This window comes from Cydia fagiglandana, chromosome 2 (genome assembly GCF_963556715.1).
Source record: "Cydia fagiglandana chromosome 2, ilCydFagi1.1, whole genome shotgun sequence".
Taxonomy (NCBI): domain Eukaryota; kingdom Metazoa; phylum Arthropoda; class Insecta; order Lepidoptera; family Tortricidae; genus Cydia; species Cydia fagiglandana.
This window is the reverse complement of record NC_085933.1, coordinates 8,943,668-8,962,749: the sequence shown is the minus strand read 5'-3', so window position 1 is coordinate 8,962,749 and position 19,082 is coordinate 8,943,668. Positions and strand designations below refer to the sequence as shown.

The following is a 19,082-nucleotide window of genomic DNA, read 5'->3' as shown; positions in this document are numbered from 1 at the left end:
GAATGGCTGCTTTAGGTCATTGATCATTTGACAGTGTTTAAAGTAACATTGTGATTGGAGCTTTATGCTAAAATTAGACGCAAATTAGTAGTCACTATCAATCGATAGACTAAAATCTAAAACTCATTAATGGCGAATGGGAAAACTTAGATGAATGGACGCGGTTCAGTACTTGTTTACATTGAAGAAATCAACAAGTCTGCGGCCTATCGTTGTTACCAGTTTCAGTATAAGTGTAAGTCTGGAAGATCGGTTGAACTTACCCAACAGGTGGTAGTTGGACTCGCGCTCATACTTGAAGGTGAGGCGGCCGTACGAGACGTGGTTGAGGTTCTTGAGCCACTCGAAGAAGGAGACGGTGACACCGCCCGCGTTGATGTACAGGTCGGGGATCACCAGGATGTTGCGGTCGATCAGGATCTTGTCGGCGGCGGGCGTCGTCGGCCCGTTGGCGGCCTCCGCGATGATCTGCGCATACACAAAGGCACAGAATAAGTAATAGTATTATCATACAGAACGGCCACGCACCGCCCCGCCCCGACTCATATTACCTCGCCCCGCGACTGGCCGCGACTTGAATCTGGCGGACTTATGGCGTCCTCTCAGTAAAGGCCCATTTACATGGTGCGAGTTTCTCGCACGTTTTGGGGCGAGAAATCGTATGACATTATCGTATGCAATAATCGTCAGGCGATTATCGTATAAAAACGTTTACACTCATGCGAGAAATAAAAACTCGCCTACGATTATGTCATGCGATACTCGAACGGAGATTATCGCCAGGCGAAATAGTTTACACGGGGAGCTGCGTTCTAGGGAGATATTCGCATACGATTTCTCGACTTGTCTAAACTGGTTCTCGTATGACATTTTTTCACGTACGTGCGAGTATCGCAGGAATCGGTGCGAACCGATTTTCATACGAGTTTTACCTGTCAACTTACGTGATTATTTACTAATGATTACCACCATACTGTCAATATTTGTAATTATATTACTTATTACTCACATTATTTTTAATTTTAATATAATTTAAGTTACATTTATTTTATTATGGCTCTTAGCTAAAATGTAATGGCGTTGACTTTAAGAAAAATAAAGTTAGCGGGAGACAACAGCATTTTGAAAAGAAAAACTTTGTTCTGAGTTATGGCAATTAATAAAACATTTGAAATTTCCCAAAAAAACGTACACATTTGGAACTTCAACATACGTAAGGTTATTTCAGATGTATAAAAACTACGAATGCTTAAATATGAAACCAGGAAGACATCAATTACAAAGACAAGGATGCAAGAGAAGCAGCACTTTATTCATATTTGCATGAGGTGGCAATTAAAGAGTTTGGTCCAAAATGAAAATAAAATAAAGATTAAAACACTCATGATAGCGACTGCATAGCTCATGAACTCGAAGTACGATTCTCGCATTCAAATTTTGTTTACACGGAGACATCCAATCATCAAGGGCGAGGCGATTATCGCTCGGTCTTGTGCGATATCGTACGTATAGTTTACATGATACTATATTTTTCCTCGTGCTACGATAATCGCACGGTCGGGGCGAGAAACTCGAACCATGTAAATGGGCCTTAAAGCGACTTACCCACACATACACAATGACGCGTGTACAGACGTGCCGCGCACACATATAAACGCAAATGATTATTGATGTATGGCGTGTCCGCCCTGTGACAAGGGACAATTCGTTTGCCACATTCCGGAAATAGATGCAACACTAGTGTTTCAGTTGTGAGCATTCCAATAGCTATAGTATATCGTAGTGTAGTGTGGCGCCCACACTATGCTACTCACTCTTTAAGACTGGAGCGGGTTCAAAAGCGGTTCTTGCGACACCTGACTTTTGCAGATGGCAAAGCCAAAACAGCCGTTTCTTATGCCCAAAGATTAAAACTTTTTAAACTTGAGTCATTATCGCTACGCAGAAGCATTGCGGATGCTATGTTTTTGTATAAATTATTGAATAATGACATAGACTGTCCGCAACTTCTTGGCCTTCTGCACTTCCGTGCTCCAAAGAGAATACCCCGTAATCCGATAACACCCCTGTGCCCCCCGCTCCGACGGACGGTCCACGGCAGTAACTCACCTGTCCCAAGATTATGCAAGGTAATAAATAGTTGTAGCCATGTAATGGATATACACTTTGACTCTGCGCATCACTTTAAAAAATCTGTTCGCTCCTGCTTAGCAAAAATAATATCATAAGCTAGTGATATCCACTCAATGTTATATATTATATGTATACTTAATAATCAATAGTAAATAGTTAATGCCTGCATTATTATTGTAAACGGTATATTAGGTATGTAACGTAAATGCAATTATCTTACTTTATTCAATGCATGTGGTGTTTACCTTTAAGTAATTGTTACGCTAAGCGATAATAGTTAAAACGTTTGTAGTTATACTTTACAAAGTGTAAACAATTGTTGGTGAACCAATAAATATAAATAAATAAATAAATAAATAGCAATATTCTTAGGAGATAATATAGAGATACAGAATTATACAAAGTAAACATAATTATTAATGATGATGACTATGTATATGTATATTATCATTGCTAGGTAGGTAGGTATGTGCTGTATGTATTACTAAGTACCTTTGGTGTTTAAACCAAGTATAAAAATAAATTATGACCGTGAAGGCCAAATACGTAAGACCTGCGTGTAAGGATAGACTGTGTTATGCCCTTATTATTCGTAAGCGATTTGCAACCTTATTGCAACCGGATAAGGTGTACAACAGTGAGTAGTGTGCGTACCTTGGCCTGTATCTTGTGCGCGTTCTCCTTGTGGATGACCTGCTCGACGGCGGCGGGCACCAGGATGTCGCACTTCTCGTACAGCAGACCCTCGCCCTCGTACGGCTTGGCGCCGGGGAAGCCCACCACCGTGCCGTTGTCGATCCTGTAGTCCTCCAGGGCCTGTGAATGACATATGTTTCACTTTGTGTCATGTACAAGTGGCGTTCAAAAGTGCATGGATAGATGTCGACCGTAATGCCTTAATATTACCAGAGATATATATAACTCCGTATAAGATAAATAAAGTCTAAGAAAAAAACGTGACTCGGACGGCCAAGGAAAAGTCATTCTCGAATAGATGGCGCCATTACCTTTGGCCTATTCTCGGCTAGATGGCGTTAACGACACCGTTTGGTATTTAACAATTTTAACACATATCAGTGAAAGAACATGGGTCAGTATGGAACAATAAAAATTAAGAATCTTTTATCCGTAAACATATTTTGATTATTTTATACATTTTCAATTTTATTTTAAGTTTTAATTGTGTGTCGATAGATGGCAGTAAATGTACCGTGACTACAAAATTGACAATGACAGGACCTCTCTATACTATCTATTCTTTTTGATATTACGGTTGAAACAAGTCCATGCACTTTTGAACGCCAGTGTACTTTTGTTTCAATGCAAACTATTATACCTGCCGGCCTAGCCAAGGTTACAATCGCTATCGCTTCGACAACGAAAACCATTATGTCTCTCTATCACACCTCCATATTAGTGCGACAGTGACAGTTGCGTTTCGATCGCTACGAAGCGTAAGCGATCGGCATCTTGGCTACGCGGCCTGTGTAGTTGAAATAAGGGATGAATATGATGTCCAAAACTACACTACAAGTTTTGTTCCGGTACGTTCAATTTATATTTGTTACTAAGTCATAGACAAATTCGATTATATTTATTTGATTTACGGCAGTTTTCGAGCGTATAATGTTTGATATCTATTTTTACCTACTCGCATCCCTCATAACCTAGTTTGACGAATAACATTAATCGAGAAATTTATGTCATATTCTGTGTGATATAAAAAGTATGAATGAACAAAATAGTATGTTAAATGAGGAAGTAGGGAACAAAAGGCTCTGTTATCAAAACGTTAAAATTCATATTCAGAATAGTTCAGATATTCTTGAGCACCTTCACCGTTTCGATATATCTAACGGCGTCTGTAAAATTAGACTTAACAAGTGCGAGTCCGACTCGCGCACGAAGGGCTCCGTACCATAATGCAAAAAAAGGCAAAATAAAACGGTCACCTATCCAAGTACTGACCTCGCCCGACGTTGCTTAACTTCGGTAAAAAATCACGTTTGTTGTATGGGAGCCCCACTTAAATCTTTATTTTATTCTGTTTTTAGTATTTGTTGTTATAGCGGCAACAGAAATACATCATCTGTGAAAATTTCAACTGTCTAGCTATCACGGTTCGTGAGATACAGCCTGGTGACAGACGGACGGACGGACGGACGGACAGCAGTCTTAGTAATAGGGTCCCGTTTTACCCTTTGGGTACGGAACCATAAAAATTAAGAGTTAGGTACAAGTAGCTACTAGTAGTTACTAGTACCTACAATTTTCCTTTTCAAGCCTTTTATTTTTAGTTCGGCGATACAATCAGTGCTATTTACTTGACCGTGAATATTAAAAACTGATATGAATATCTGATATGCCTAAACTGATATGAATACCATACTCCTGAGATAACAAGGTGCTTTATCATTTCACAAACAAGTGAAAATTAAACAATTACGTAATGCATACGTAGAACAATACGCTTCGGCCTTTGCAGAGCATTCCAATCATCTATTTGTTAAGCCTATGTAGCTATATATGTCTGTTTAGCTAATATACCTTATAATTTTCCGAACATTCTAGCTCTCAAGGGCCAATGACGAAATTTTTTAAATAAATGGTCTGTTTGTATGACGGTTAATCTGTTTTATACACACAGTTGTAAGTAATCGTATTTAAAATGATTTTCGCCACACCAGCTCGGAAAGGCTTACTTTGCACTTCAAAAACTGATAGCAAAGTTGCATTTTATTCACATGTGAGGCAAAGTAAGCAAATGCCAATTTTGAGTTGTTTTCTTATGTTTGCTGATTGAATTGACTTTTAAATGATGATTTGGGATGATAAATATTTAATAACATTCATTTGGATTTGATTTGGCTTGATTTTGTTTAAAATTTTACATTTAAAATTTGCTTCGGGTTGGTGTGTTGAAAAATTTTGTGTTTCACTCGGGGGCAAATTTTGTTTAACCCTCGTGCTTTGAAACCCTCGCAACGCTCAATATTCCATTTTTCGAATTTTGGAATCTTTCGCTTGCTCGGGTATCAACATTAGCACGAGCGGTTCAACAACAACTTTGCCCCCCTAGTAAAACAAGTAACTATTGTCTAACTTTTTAGATTATGACAATATATCAGGGTAATTAAATCGCATTGGGTGACAAAAAATTATGATAATGATGTCTGCCATGGCAGTAGTGACAGGCCGGTCAGTACCTTGGGGTCGATACCGTCGGGGTTGTAGATGGAGCCGTCGTGCTCGATGATGCCGATGCAGGTGGCGCCGGCGCGCACCAGGTAGCGGCAGGTGTGCAGGCCCACGTTACCGAAGCCCTGCACGATGAACGTCTTGCCGCCCCAGCCGGGGGTCGTGCCTGCGACAATCACAGCTCATGCTTGCTTAGGCGGTCTTCATATCAGGGATCGAATACCGGTATTTTTCGTATGGGAACAAAAAACTGTATTTTTTCGTTCTTTGTTAATTATTTCATTTCTAATTGGGTAATCTAACAATACGAAGTTTTTACCTAAAAACACAACTGAGTCCTACATAACATTTCGAGCATAAAATAATTGGAAATATATGATTATTTCAGTTATTGCAAAAAAACCGGTTCTGATCCTTGTTATACATATCGCTTTTGTCACATCGTTTTATGCTCCTAAGGCCCACTTGCACCATTCTATTAACCCGGGATTAAGCGGTTAAACCATTAACCTAGTGTCTAATTGTACTGGTAACCATGGTAATGCCAGGTTTAACCGGTTACCCATGTAGTAGAGTATTTTTCGTAGGTAGGTAGTTAATTTATGAGTGCCACATGTGAGATCGTAAACAGAAGAAGAAGAAGAAGAAGAAATACATTTATTTTAACGTCACAACATAGTACATGTAAAAAAAAGAAAAGTATGCAGACATAAAACAGATTAGGACGCTAAAATAGGATCCCCACTCAGCATGATGCCGCGGCAGACCGTGGCGCTGGTTTTCTGTGGGGACCTGACTTAATCTAAAATTGAATGGCGACACGTATTACGCCAACGACACACAAGTAAATTATTTACATTGATTAAAAAAAAAACATGAACATGAAACAAAAACATGAAAAAAAAATCATAAACAGAGATAATCTACGAACTATAATCGCCCCGATTCGATGACGTCGATGACGTGATAACATACTGCTAGTAATTAGGGCATGACTGCTCCTGATTGGTAACTTATCGCCATATCAACTAGATTGAATGGATATATTACCTTATTAGTAAATGTTATTAAATACGTGATACGGAATTAAAATACGTGACTGAATGAAGTGATGGATTATCATGGGGCCAAATTCAACATGTACAACTGTCAGATTTCGCATCCACGTCAAATCAACAATTGATTTTATCGCATACTGAATCATGATTCCATCAACGGTGGATAATATCATTTGGTACAACCAAAACTCAACTCTAAACTAAGGGTGGTTCGGTTTGGTTTGCTTGTCACCCTAACTGTGGATTGTTAATGTCAAATTTTGACATTGTACGTATTCGAGAACTTATGATTTTTCCCACATCAACGGGAGATCATCACGATACGTCAAACGTCGCTTGTCGAATAGGGGTCATGGTTACACCCAAAAGGAACCAAGATCCGTAGGCAATAGATTTTACGAAAGCATCTGCTTTGTGAAAATGGGTCATTATATTATTTATTCAATTACAATTAAGCTTACAGTGTAGTACCAAAGTAAAATCGAATCGAATCAAATCGAAATTTTAAAAGCCACTGCGTTTGAAGGATTACAAGGAAAGTTGATTTCTAACAGCAAAACATTGCATATTATTGCATTATACCGGCCGCCTCAAAATAATAAAAACCTATTTTTAGATCAACTAAGATTAATTCTACGAGAGATTCCGAGCACTGATGGTTTAATTATTATTGGTGACACGAATATTGATGTTCTTAGACCGAGAATTCATTCTTATGTATCCAGCTATAAAAACACGTTGTGTGAACTGGGCCTCTTATCTGCAATACCAGATACTGAGATAACGCGGCAAGCGATAGTTGAAGAACGGGCGGATGAGTCATGCATCGACCACCTGTGGGTGCGAGCGGGACAGCGTGGCCACGGCTTGCACATTGCGCCTGCGTCGGCGTTTGTTATCGAGAGTAGCATATCGGACCACCACATTGTAGGTATTACATTAAATTTGAAGATTAATAATATAAACTATGATAAAACGTGCTATGGACGTAAATTAGTAATAAATGATAAGTTGGTGCGCGATAAACTTAATACGTACGACTGGTCGCAATTGCTAAGTATTATGTGTCCACTAATGTTGTATCAAAATATGTATAAGGTGTTTAATAATATTTATGATCAATGTAAACAGGAGAAATCGGTTAACCATAAACGGGAAACTCAACCATGGGTGACCCGAGATTTGTATAAAATGATAGTACAAAGGGATATGTTGTTTCGGGCATGGAAAATGTCGCCTCGTAATATGACTAAAAGGCTCGAGTACACTAAATTTCGTAATAGATTAAATAAATTAATTAATACAGCTAAAAATAATTACAGAAATTCGGAGATCACAAATTGTAAAGGGGACTACAGAAAAATATGGGCATGTATAAATAACTGGTTGGGACGGGAAAAGGGATGCCTGGATAGTACAATAATAAAATACCTAGGGAAAAAAGAAAATGTATACAATATTTGTTGTGAATTTGCGAAAACATTTACTAAAGAAATTTTAAATATTAAGCATGTGTGTAATATTAAGTTCTTAGATAGACAATCGTATGTAACCAAGAACGACGTTTCATTCAGATATGTAAAAATCACATCGCATGATATTGAAAAAATAATTGACAGTTTAAATTCCAAGAAATCACCAGGCTTGGATAACATTAGAGTACAAGACTTAAAGTGTATAAAAAGTAAAATTAGCCCTGTACTAGCAAACTTTGTTAATTTAAGCTTATCATCAGGGTTATATCCTGAAATGTTAAAAAAACCCATTATACGACCGATTTATAAATCTGGTAGCCATTATGAGTATACAAATTACAGACCGATTGCTATATTGTCTATTATTAACAAAATCGTCGAAAAAGTGATTGTCGGCCAAGTTAGTACGTTTTTGGAGCGGCATAATATAATAACTGACCACCAGCATGGGTTTAGGAGAGGCCGAAGTACAACCACGGCCTTGACACACTTCTCGGAGGTGATTAACAATAGCTTAAATAGTGGGGAACAGGTATTATGCCTTTTTATTGATTATAAAAAGGCATTTGATACCTTGGACCACGAGGTTTTGTTACAAGCTATGGCGGAATGTGGCATAGGTGGACCCACAAACATGTGGTTTAAAAATTACCTAAACAATAGATCAATTCAAACTGCGATTGCGGGTACAAAAGGCGCGGAGGCGAGTGTGACGCTCGGTGTGCCGACTGGCTCGGTGTACGGGCCGGTCGGTTACATAATGTTTGTAAACAGTGTCGTTAATGTAGTGCAGAAATGCAAGGTGTTTGTATATGCCGATGACATGTGCCTATTTTATTCATCAAAAAATATTAACGAGGCTCGCTGTCAGTTGCAGTATGATTTTGAAAATATACTAAAATGGGCACATGACAACGGTATCATAATCAATATAAAAAAAACGAAGTGCCTACATATACACTCTCCGTATAACAGCATAGCAAAAAAAGTGGATTATACACAAATTGGCATTGTAGGACATACTTATGACTGTTTGCATAGGAACAAATTAGACTGTGAGTGTTCATTTTTAGAATATGTTGACCGATGTAAACACTTGGGGCTGCTGGTGGACTATAACTTCAATTTTAAATTTCACATAGAAGAACTTTGTAAGAAACTACGAATAGTCTTGGGAAAAATGTATCAACTGAAAAAAGTGGTGAGTAAAAATGTGTTATTAGTGGTTTACTATGCGTTAGCGGATTCCATAATTAATTACGGTTTAAGTGTGTACGGCCGCACCTTTAGTACTTATATAAACGATGTAGAAAATTTGCAAATAAGATTAGTTAAATATTTAGTTGACAGTAAAATAAAAAATATGTGTAATGATTATAACGAGTTATTCCCACTTTGTAAAATTTTACCTGTACAAAAAAAAATTAAATACCTGATTGCTTTAGAAAACTATTACTTAGATGAGTATAAACGGCCAGCATTTAATAAATACAACACGAGGAGGGTACGCGAAGGGAAGTTAATACAGCCTGCGGCGGTTAATTATTATGGGAAAAGGTTAAATAAATATTTAGTGCCTAGGCTGTTTAACGAAATAGGGTGGTTAAGAGGTAAACCTAGGTTAAGTAAGCCGATCCTCAAAAAGAGATTAAAAACATACCTTTTAGAAAATTAAACTTTGAAACAATGTGAAGACTTGTTAGGCATCTATGCATGTTAGTTTTTTATATTATAATAAGGATTACCTATTGTTTAAGTTACTAATTGTTTTGTTTAGGTGCATGATTCGATTAGTTAAGTGAGCGCTTCATTCGCCAACAAACTGGTTACAGTTTGGCGATATTGTAAATTTTGTTTATGAGCATGTACCTTTTGTGTAAATAAATAAAATAAAAAAAAAAGTAAAGTAAATTCTTTATTTGCATGCCGCCTATAATGATAATGTAATGTCATGTTGGGGTAATTCTTGCTAATTTTCTCATGGCATCTAGTAAAAGCTTCAATTTTCATAATTGAAAACCCTTACATGCCCAAACACACATCTGAAACATCTACAAAAATCCCATTAATTTTAATTCATTCAGATCAGAGAGACCTAAAAAAGATAGAATAAAATGGAACTCATTAAGTCAACAAGGTAGGATACCTGGTACCCGTTTCAAGAATCCCTGTTCCCTTTTATCGGAATAAGAAAATTATTTGATGACAAGAAATGATCAAGGCTCTAGCCTAGCGGTATGATAAAACACGATAACTTACCGATCATGCTCATGTAGTTGGCCTCGTTGATGAAGTTCTCGAGTCCGTGGAACACGCCCCTGCCCGTGGCCGACACTCTGCCATGGATACCTCCCTGTGAGATCAAAAATAGCCATTTTGAAACTGAAACTTTATCAATATTCTAGACTTGACAAAAGAAAATTTCATATTTCCTTGTCTGTTTAAATAGTTTTATTTCATGAAAAGAAGATTTACTTATTTTCAATAACTGAGTGACAAAGAAAACGATAATGTACTGACGAAAAAAAATTCATTATTCATTCATAGTCCCGGGATCTGAATGAATGAATGAACAAAGTTCTGGGATCATTTGTCTCAAGACATCAACAGAAGGCGACGTAAAAGGGACTGAGCTACGTCAATTACTATCCTCATTCATCACTTATAGGCAGTCCCATTTCGGGCCAAGTATCCTTAGTTTAGGTTTGATGTTATTGAGGAAGTCACACGCGTCAAGTTCCAGGGCTCTATGCGGAAGGCAGAAGATCGGCCAGGTTGGAGAGCAAATTCAAATTCAATTTCTTTAATGTCAAAATAACACATGTCAAACAAAATCACAATAGAACTACAAAATATACAACTAAAACTAAACTATCAACTATTACAAAACACTAACACCAAAATAAACACACATAACCAGATCAAGGAAAGAAGAAGAAATCATTAAAACTTATACATTACAAATGTCATTATTTACGAAATTATTTAATGTTAAATTTACTGTAGAATTCCTTAACCGTAAAAAATGCCTTATCAATTAAATAGGCTTTCAACTTCTCAACAAACAGGTCATAAGAAGCCGCCTCTTTAATCTCACGGCTCAGGCTGTTAAAGATTTTAATTCCAACTACCCCCAATGAGTTGGATGTTTTCGCAAGCCTAACAAAGACAGACTTAATGTCCCTATCAGTTCTCCTTTGTTCAGGTCGACGCATCACATATTCACTTTTGTGTTTATACATGTACTTTGCCACTTCAAAAATATATAACGAGGGCACCGTTAGAATTTTTAATTCGCGGAAATATTCTTTAGTCGGAGTAAATGGCGGCACCCCAGACAACATTCTAACAGCCCTCTTTTGTAGCAAAAATACTCTATCCCTATCGGCTGCCAGCCCCCAAAGGTCAATACCGTACGCTAATATTGAGTTCACATACGCATAATATGCCATACGGAGATTCTTACATGATAGTGCAGGAGCAAGCCGAGACAGTGCAAACGACGCTTTAGTAAGTCTACTGGTAAGTGCATCAATATGTTTGTCCCATTTCAAGCCACAGTCAAATACAAAACCAAGAAACCGCGTGTTCTGCACCTGTGGCAGTGTAGTATTATTTACCGTTATGCCAAGGGGGGTCGGATATAGTCCTCTTAGCCAGAAATGCATTATAGATGTCTTGTTTAAGTTAATCAAAAACCCATTTACTTGGAACCAACTTGTCAATTTTACTAATGTATATAAAATGTTCTCTTTTAGTTCATCGAATGTATCACCAGTAATGATGGCACATCCATCATCAGCAAACATTATAAAATCGCCATCTTGAAATAAACTAATGAGGTCGTTAATCATCACCAAGAAAAGGAAATTTCCAACCGCTGAACCCTGAGGGACAGAACAGTCATCAAGGGTCCCCATCTCAGATTTAGTTGCCCCCCCATCAACGGACACAACCTGTTCCCTGCCCTTCAAAAACGATTTAATAAAATTTAGAAGACTACCTTGTACACCGTACCTTTGCAACTTATGTAATAATAATCCGTGATCAACTAAATCAAACGCACGTGACAAGTCACAAAAAACTGCTGCAACCATTTTCTTTTGGTCAATATACTGAAGGACACGCTGATAAACCGCACGAGCAGCATCTACCGTAGACCTGCCGTGGCGGTACGCATACTGGCGATCGTGAAGTAACTTATTAGTTTCAAAGTAATCCATCAACCTATTACAAAGGCCTAGCTCAGCAACTTTCGATAGAGCCGGTACTAGTGATATGGGACGAAAGTTTTTTTATTTCCTCTTTCAATCCCTTCCCCTTGTAAACTGGGCTAACTTTGACTATCTTCAACGAGCTAGGAGCAATCTAAGATAAAGCGACTTATGGCGGTCACGACCCTTAGTCATGAGGTTTCGACGAGGAAGAAGATCCTTAGCTGTCGGCGATGCACGACATTGCGCTCTCGGTGTCCGTCAAGCAGTACCGACCTGGTTGATGGGTTTGCCGGTGACGCAGGCGTGCGCGTTGATGTCCTGGTAGCCGATGGTCTTGGCGTATGTGTCGGCGATCCACGACATCTCGCGCTCGCCGGTACCCATGTCGGGGGCGGGCACGTCCACACCAGGCCCTGCGGGAGTCGATAATTATAACTGATTAATAAATAGGTAGGTCTCGTGAAATATAAATATGGCAATGTGGGTCAACTGTACCTTGCCTAGTTACACAGTTATTACCATGCGCTCACCAGAACATTTATCATGGTCGCAGTGACGTAGTGGACTACGTGACAGCGTAATGTTAAAGTGACATCAGCTTTATCACGCTGATAACAGGTTCCATCATACCGCAGAATAAATTGATAGCGGATATGTAAATTAAGTTTCGGTGTCGGGCGCCCCATTTCCAGTACAAAATGAACACACATACGTGTTCTTGGCAGTGAATGTGATAATGGCTTTATCGTATGCTCGTGGGCATATTTGTCTATTTTTATTTTTTACTATCTGATATCGCGGTTACCTACCAAGCAAAAACGTAAAGGTCGAGTGATCGGTCAAGATAAACTTGTCAGTTTATCAAAGCTATTCGAATTAATATTTAGGCATTTTAACTGATAACCTAATTATTTCCTTCAGTGGGAATAAGGAGTCAAGCAAGGAGCTAGTTATTATTTTTAATAGCTTGTAAAATCAATTGCAAAATCATTTTTATTTATTTATTTATACGAGCCTAGTGTGCCACTGCTGGGCAAAGGTCTCCCTTTCCACGTATCCGGGTCTTGACCCGTTTTTCAATACGCAGTTAAATACATATATATGGGCGCTTTGCCACTGGTATAACAAATAACAATAAATCTGAAAATCATAAATCAGTGTTAATTTAGTTATCTGTTGTGTTGACCAGTTGACAGGCGCGGATCCAGCCCTCAAAAAGGGTTGTGGTCACAGCCACTCCAAAAACAGCCAAGTGCGAGTCGAGGGTACCTGATGATCCCCGACCAATAAATTCGCAGAGGGATCGCAAGCGATTTATTTCAGTCTACTTATACACACTTAGATAGATTACTACGCTAAAAAGCTAAAAACTAAGCTAGAAATAATTGCCCCTGTTAGTAAATATATAATCTTGCAAATAATTGGGGCTCTGTATTCAGCTGGGGTACCTAGCCTAATAATTCTCCGATCAATTTTTAGCAAATTGTCGATTCGCTTGCAACGTTTCGCCGAAAATGGTTTCGCAGAGTCAATTATTCGTAGATGTAACTTTTGGTCGACTAACTTCTGGTAGACTCTTGATTCACATATCATTCAGATCCCTTCTGTGTACATAAATTAATAGCAGACCAATTTGGTAGAGTAATCTTTTCATCAAGCAACCTTCAGTCGAGTAACGTTATATAACTTTTTTTTAAGTTTTTGGCAAGTGGCACTCGATCACACTACATATAAGTATTGTGGACGGTTTTGCCTGTGGACACTGCCGGTATTTAAAGAACTACTAACGATAGATAGACTACCATCGTGAACTTAAAAAAATGCATTTGCTTATGGCTCCTCTACACGATGGGCCAACGCCGGCCACTACAAGGGACGCAGCCAGGGCCGGATTAAGCATGTGGCCCTAGGCAGTGCGAGGCACGGGGCCCCTTACAGTCAATTCTGCACACACAATATTCAGTACAGGGAAATAAGTTTGCGTTTTTAATTTATATACAATAACAATTTTGATAGCACTCGCAGAGCAAGTGTTATTTTAATCTTCAAAACTTCTATGAAATTATGACTTATAATTAGCACTTGCACTGCGTATGCCTATCAAAATCATTGCAGACTTTTCTTGGTCTTTCTCTATTCATTTACTAGTCAAGCTAATATGTAGATACAGGGTCATCTAAAGAACCAAAAAAGAAACGCGAGCGCAGCGAGCGCGAAATTTTCTGTTAACAATATCGCAAATTGTGAAAATAGGCCTTTTTGCGATATTGTTAACAAAAAATTGTGAATTTTTTGTTAACAATATCGCAAAAAGGCCGGGTATCAATCTTCATCTGGGCCTAAAACTCCGAAGTGAAGCGAAGTTAGGACACCCTGACTAACGAAAAATCAAGCTTTATTCGTCTAAAGCTTTGCATACTAAACGATGATTTCGAGGTCTTTGTAGACCCTGGAGACAATATCAAGTCCATAATAATTGCTGAAAAGTTGTACCAAAAATATTGTGCATAGGTACAAACCCTGCCTATACAAACAGTAGTTGTACCTATGGACAAAAATATCAATTTTAACATTTATTTTATATCTATGGTTCCTATTTAGCTAACGTGGGAAAACTAGTCTGCAATTATAGACTATATAATAATTATTCAAAAGAAATAAATAAGTTTATGACATTGTCAATAGTTTATGATTTATGAACAAAATAAGGCCAAAATCTGGAAAATGTCTACATGTAGAGCACTTGCCCCTACACTTAAGTAGTCGGAATTTTACCAAAAATGGCATGCGATTTTTTGTAAGGTCTATGGAGCCCTTTCCATGCCCATATAGACCTGCGCTCTAAAACTCCTATGACAGTCAAAGTCAATTAAAAGCTGGCATGGCACGTTTAAAATTTAAATTTAAGACTCCATAAGTTAACAATAAAAAAAAAATGCTGTTTATATTCTGTATCACTAATAATTTGAGTTGTCAGCTGATACTAAATACTTATAACAGGTAGTTCTATTTAACTGAGTACCTTCATAGGTATATAGGTACCTACCGTGTTTCAGATTTTAACTTTTACCAAACTCAACGATCATTCTACGATAAGTAAATCTGCTTACCTATCGATCAACTGACTACCTACTCTGCGTATTTATATTTACCTAATGAAATTCTACCAAATGTTCCTCTGCCAAAGCGTCTGCGAAACAAAAATCGGCGTAATTCTACTCGGGGAAACAATCGGGCACCCTATTAGGGTTGTGGGTTGTGGGCATGCCCACCGTGCCCACAACGGTGGATCCGCGCCTGCCAGTTGACAGCATTAGCACTAGCTCTGACTACATGTTTTGCAAATATTTTGCCACTGAATGACATGCTTGACTCGAGGCTAGTTATATTGGCATACCAAATAATACCTTATTAATGTGCCATTCACGTCTTGCACATAATTGGGGTAGCGTAATACTTAACATTGAAATCACCTCTCGGCACAGAATAAATAATAGTAAAAGATACAGAAAACTCACTCTCTAACAAAACGCGTCTGTTATTACGATCAGGACAGATATGGCCGCTAAAATTGGGGTCGAACGGATGTACTTTTAGCTACCTGTAGCAAAGCGACGAAATTGCGGAGTGAGACACGCTTGCTCTCGGCGAAGACGACTTCACAAAGCATTTAAGGTTTATTAAATCTATTATTTTCAAGACACTTTCTATTAAGAACGACAAAGAAAGATACATGTGTAGATACGTTCCACGGGTAAAGATATCATAAGGCGGTTGACGCTGACGTCGCGTAGCACCGCAATGTTATCGAAGCGTCTTTAATACCTATGGATCGTCACATATTTCCTTTTGGATTTCACGGGCCTATAAATCCCATCGTCACATATTATTATTGTCGTTTCCCAGTCCCTCTTAGCATCTAGATAGCAAAAGAGTCCAGCGAGGATATATGTAACAATAATAACCCCATTACAATAACTTTAAAGTATTAAGAAATTTAAGAACCATGACATTGGAGACCCACTTATGCTGGTTCTCCTCAGTGCTTGTAACAGTCCGGTTACAATACGAACATCAGTCTAGAACCATTATGCAATTTGCTAGACTGTTGACTTTCAACCTAGGTAATCTAGGTCACTGACCTGAATCAATAACTAGCTTAGCGTTCCTTATGTTATCTAGCAATTACATGACTAGCGTGCTAAACAGTCAGTTCAAAACAAACTACGTAAATGTAAATTGTAAACATCTGATTTGAAAATATGTCAGAAATTACTGGGTTCTATTCCCGCCCGCTTAAGTAGTAGTAGTAAACTCTTTATTGTACAAAAAGACATATTAAAAATAACATACAATTAGTAAGAATTACAAAGGCGAACTTATCCCTTTGAGGGATCTCTTCCAGTTAAGTATCTTAAATAAATATAATTTACAAAAAAGTATATCTTGTTGACTCGGATTCCCCCTAATAAACGGCACGGTTTGAATTGTTCACCCTGTATAATTTTACCCTGTACAAATACATATCTAATTCCTGAATTCTAATCATTCAGAGTTCAGAGGAATCTGCAAAAACTGAGCTCGAGAGAAAAGTAGTTGTTTGAAAGTTTCAAAAGCTATAATCGATCATGGGTGGGAGCACACTTGGCATGTTTCCAACAGTAGGTGTGCCGGTTATGCCGACTTGACCTATTCCAATACAGTCGCCAGCAGATATATGGGAGCGGCCAAGGAGTTCACAATATCTGAACACGCACTCTAACGCACTGACAATAGAGGCGTGTTCAGATATTTGTGAGCGCCTTAGCCGCTCCGATGTATCTGATGGCGACTGTACATTGTTAACTTCTTGTCTGGTGGTATACCTATACACTTTATTGAATGTAAATGATTTATTTATTTAATTAACTTTATCTGGAAAAACCATAAATTATTTTTTTTAAGAAGGAATCGAAAATTATTATTTGTAACCTAATTTGTACTCTTTAGTATAACATTGTAGGAGCAAGCTCCGTAAGGGAAGACCACCGTAAAGATATGATGTACAGAGTTCAATTAATAATAAAAAAAACAGACTTCAAAAAGGTACAAAAATATATTATCCCTTTTATATGCGCTAGCAAAGCAACTGATATGTTCGAAGTCGGTGCCACTCCAAATACTGTCGAACCGACCCTGGTGCGTTTCCATAAGGAAAGAAAGCTGGCCAATGGCCATTATGTAGTCGTTTGGTTGTATTATTATTGACCAGTATTCTACAATGAAGATTCAAACCCAGTGTCGTAAAAATGCGACTAACCGTACAGGTCATTGCACTCCGTCCCGAACCTCATTATCAAATTTAATTGAAACTATCGTGCGTCATACTATCATACCCACCACCACACCACCAACCACCAACCACCACCACCAACCAACCAGTTCGCCTATTGCGCCGCGGCCGTGAAACATACGAAGGTCACGACGGTGACTGAAGTGAACTCACCAATGAATCCCTTCTTGGCCAGTTCTAGCGTGAAGCGGCGGGTGATCTTCTCGAGCTCGTGCTCGGAGTACTCCTTAGGGTTGATCTTGATGCCGGCCTTGGCGCCGCCGAAGGGCACGTCGACGCAGGCGCACTTGAAGGTCATCAGCGCGGACAGCGCCTTCACTTCGTCCCTGGTCACATCCGTTGAGAATCGAATACCTGCGGGTGACATCATTTATATTAATATCACAGAATAAATAATAGTACTAGGTACAGAAGACTCATTCTCTAACAAAGGGCGTCTGTTACGATCAGGACAGATATGTCCGCTAGGTGGCGACAGCGCCACGCGCGGGTCATGGCCATGACCAAAATTGGTGTGGAACGGATGTACTTTTAGCTACCTGTTGCAAAGCGACGAAATCGCGGAGTGAGCCACGCCTGATTATGTACCTACAGTCACCACACGGGATTGTTATACCATTTAGGGTTCTTGCTAAATTCGAAATTCTATAGCTAAGTATTGAACAACCAATTTATCTAGGACAACAATCGCGGAGCGTGAAGGTGCATGAGTTTGTGACGTTGTTTACTCGTTCTATCTACACGTGTCGCTGGAATATTTATACGACAACACAACAACACCATCATTTCAACAACATCATTTTGTGGTAAATTTTAATATTCCTGCTTTTTATGGATTCAAGTTAATGTTACTCCACGGTTCTAATGGTTCTATATGCATACGAGTACAGTCTGTGTGGAAAGATAAGAGTCGTGGAATATAAAGGAACCAATACATTTTACGACTCTTCTCTTTCCGCACAGTCTCTACTCCTCTCATTTAATGAGATCATATTGATGAGCTTTTTCATTTCACCTGCCCAAATCGAAAAGTTCACCTGATTAGCTCTACTACCTAATCTACCATTATCTATTTTTTTTTACGAGAACCTGCCAGAATCAGCAATAATTCAGTTACTTATTAAAGTCAGTTTACTCTACCTAATTCTGGATGAGTATAGTTTTAAAAATCAATGTTTATTTGTCCTAGAATCCTGCTATCCCATAATAAGCTAGTTGACAAGTTTTTTTTATGGTACAGTCGATTCCCTAACATAAGTATCCATTTGTGAGGATGAAATGTCTATATGGGACCCATTACATTAACGCAATTCAGAAACGGCAGTTAAAACCTGATCAACACAAAAAACGCCCCGTCTCTTACTAAATCGAACGTGATCGTGACGTCACGATCACGAAGTATGTAATACAAGAAAATTGCTATTTTATTTTTTTGTATGTACCTATTGAGGTGTTACATTACATGCTATAAAGAGTATTGTATAATAACTAAAATTCTAAAACATACACTGTTACACTAAACCACAGGTCCTTGCCATTTAGATTGCTAGTATTATCACCCGTGGCCTGCTACGTTTGGGTAATTACTCGAAATTACCAGCGTGAATGACGACAGGAAGAGCTTTGTTAAATAATTGAACCAAATATTACATGTGAATTATGTGTATAC

General features: G+C 38.4%; 1 protein-coding gene across 1 annotated transcript in view; it reads right to left on the bottom strand.

The window, feature by feature from the left end:
- Positions 1–19,082, bottom strand: part of LOC134675199 (glutamate dehydrogenase, mitochondrial) — a 39,515-nt gene that overhangs the window by 1,972 nt on the left and 18,461 nt on the right. Inside the window, exons 2-7 of the mRNA XM_063533411.1 lie at positions 17,567–17,767; positions 12,355–12,494; positions 10,124–10,217; positions 5,340–5,497; positions 2,788–2,949; positions 264–468 (exon numbers count right to left, since the gene is read on the bottom strand). Coding sequence (XP_063389481.1) covers positions 264–468; positions 2,788–2,949; positions 5,340–5,497; positions 10,124–10,217; positions 12,355–12,494; positions 17,567–17,767 — 960 coding nt within the window. The remainder of the gene's footprint in view (positions 1–263; positions 469–2,787; positions 2,950–5,339; positions 5,498–10,123; positions 10,218–12,354; positions 12,495–17,566; positions 17,768–19,082) is intronic.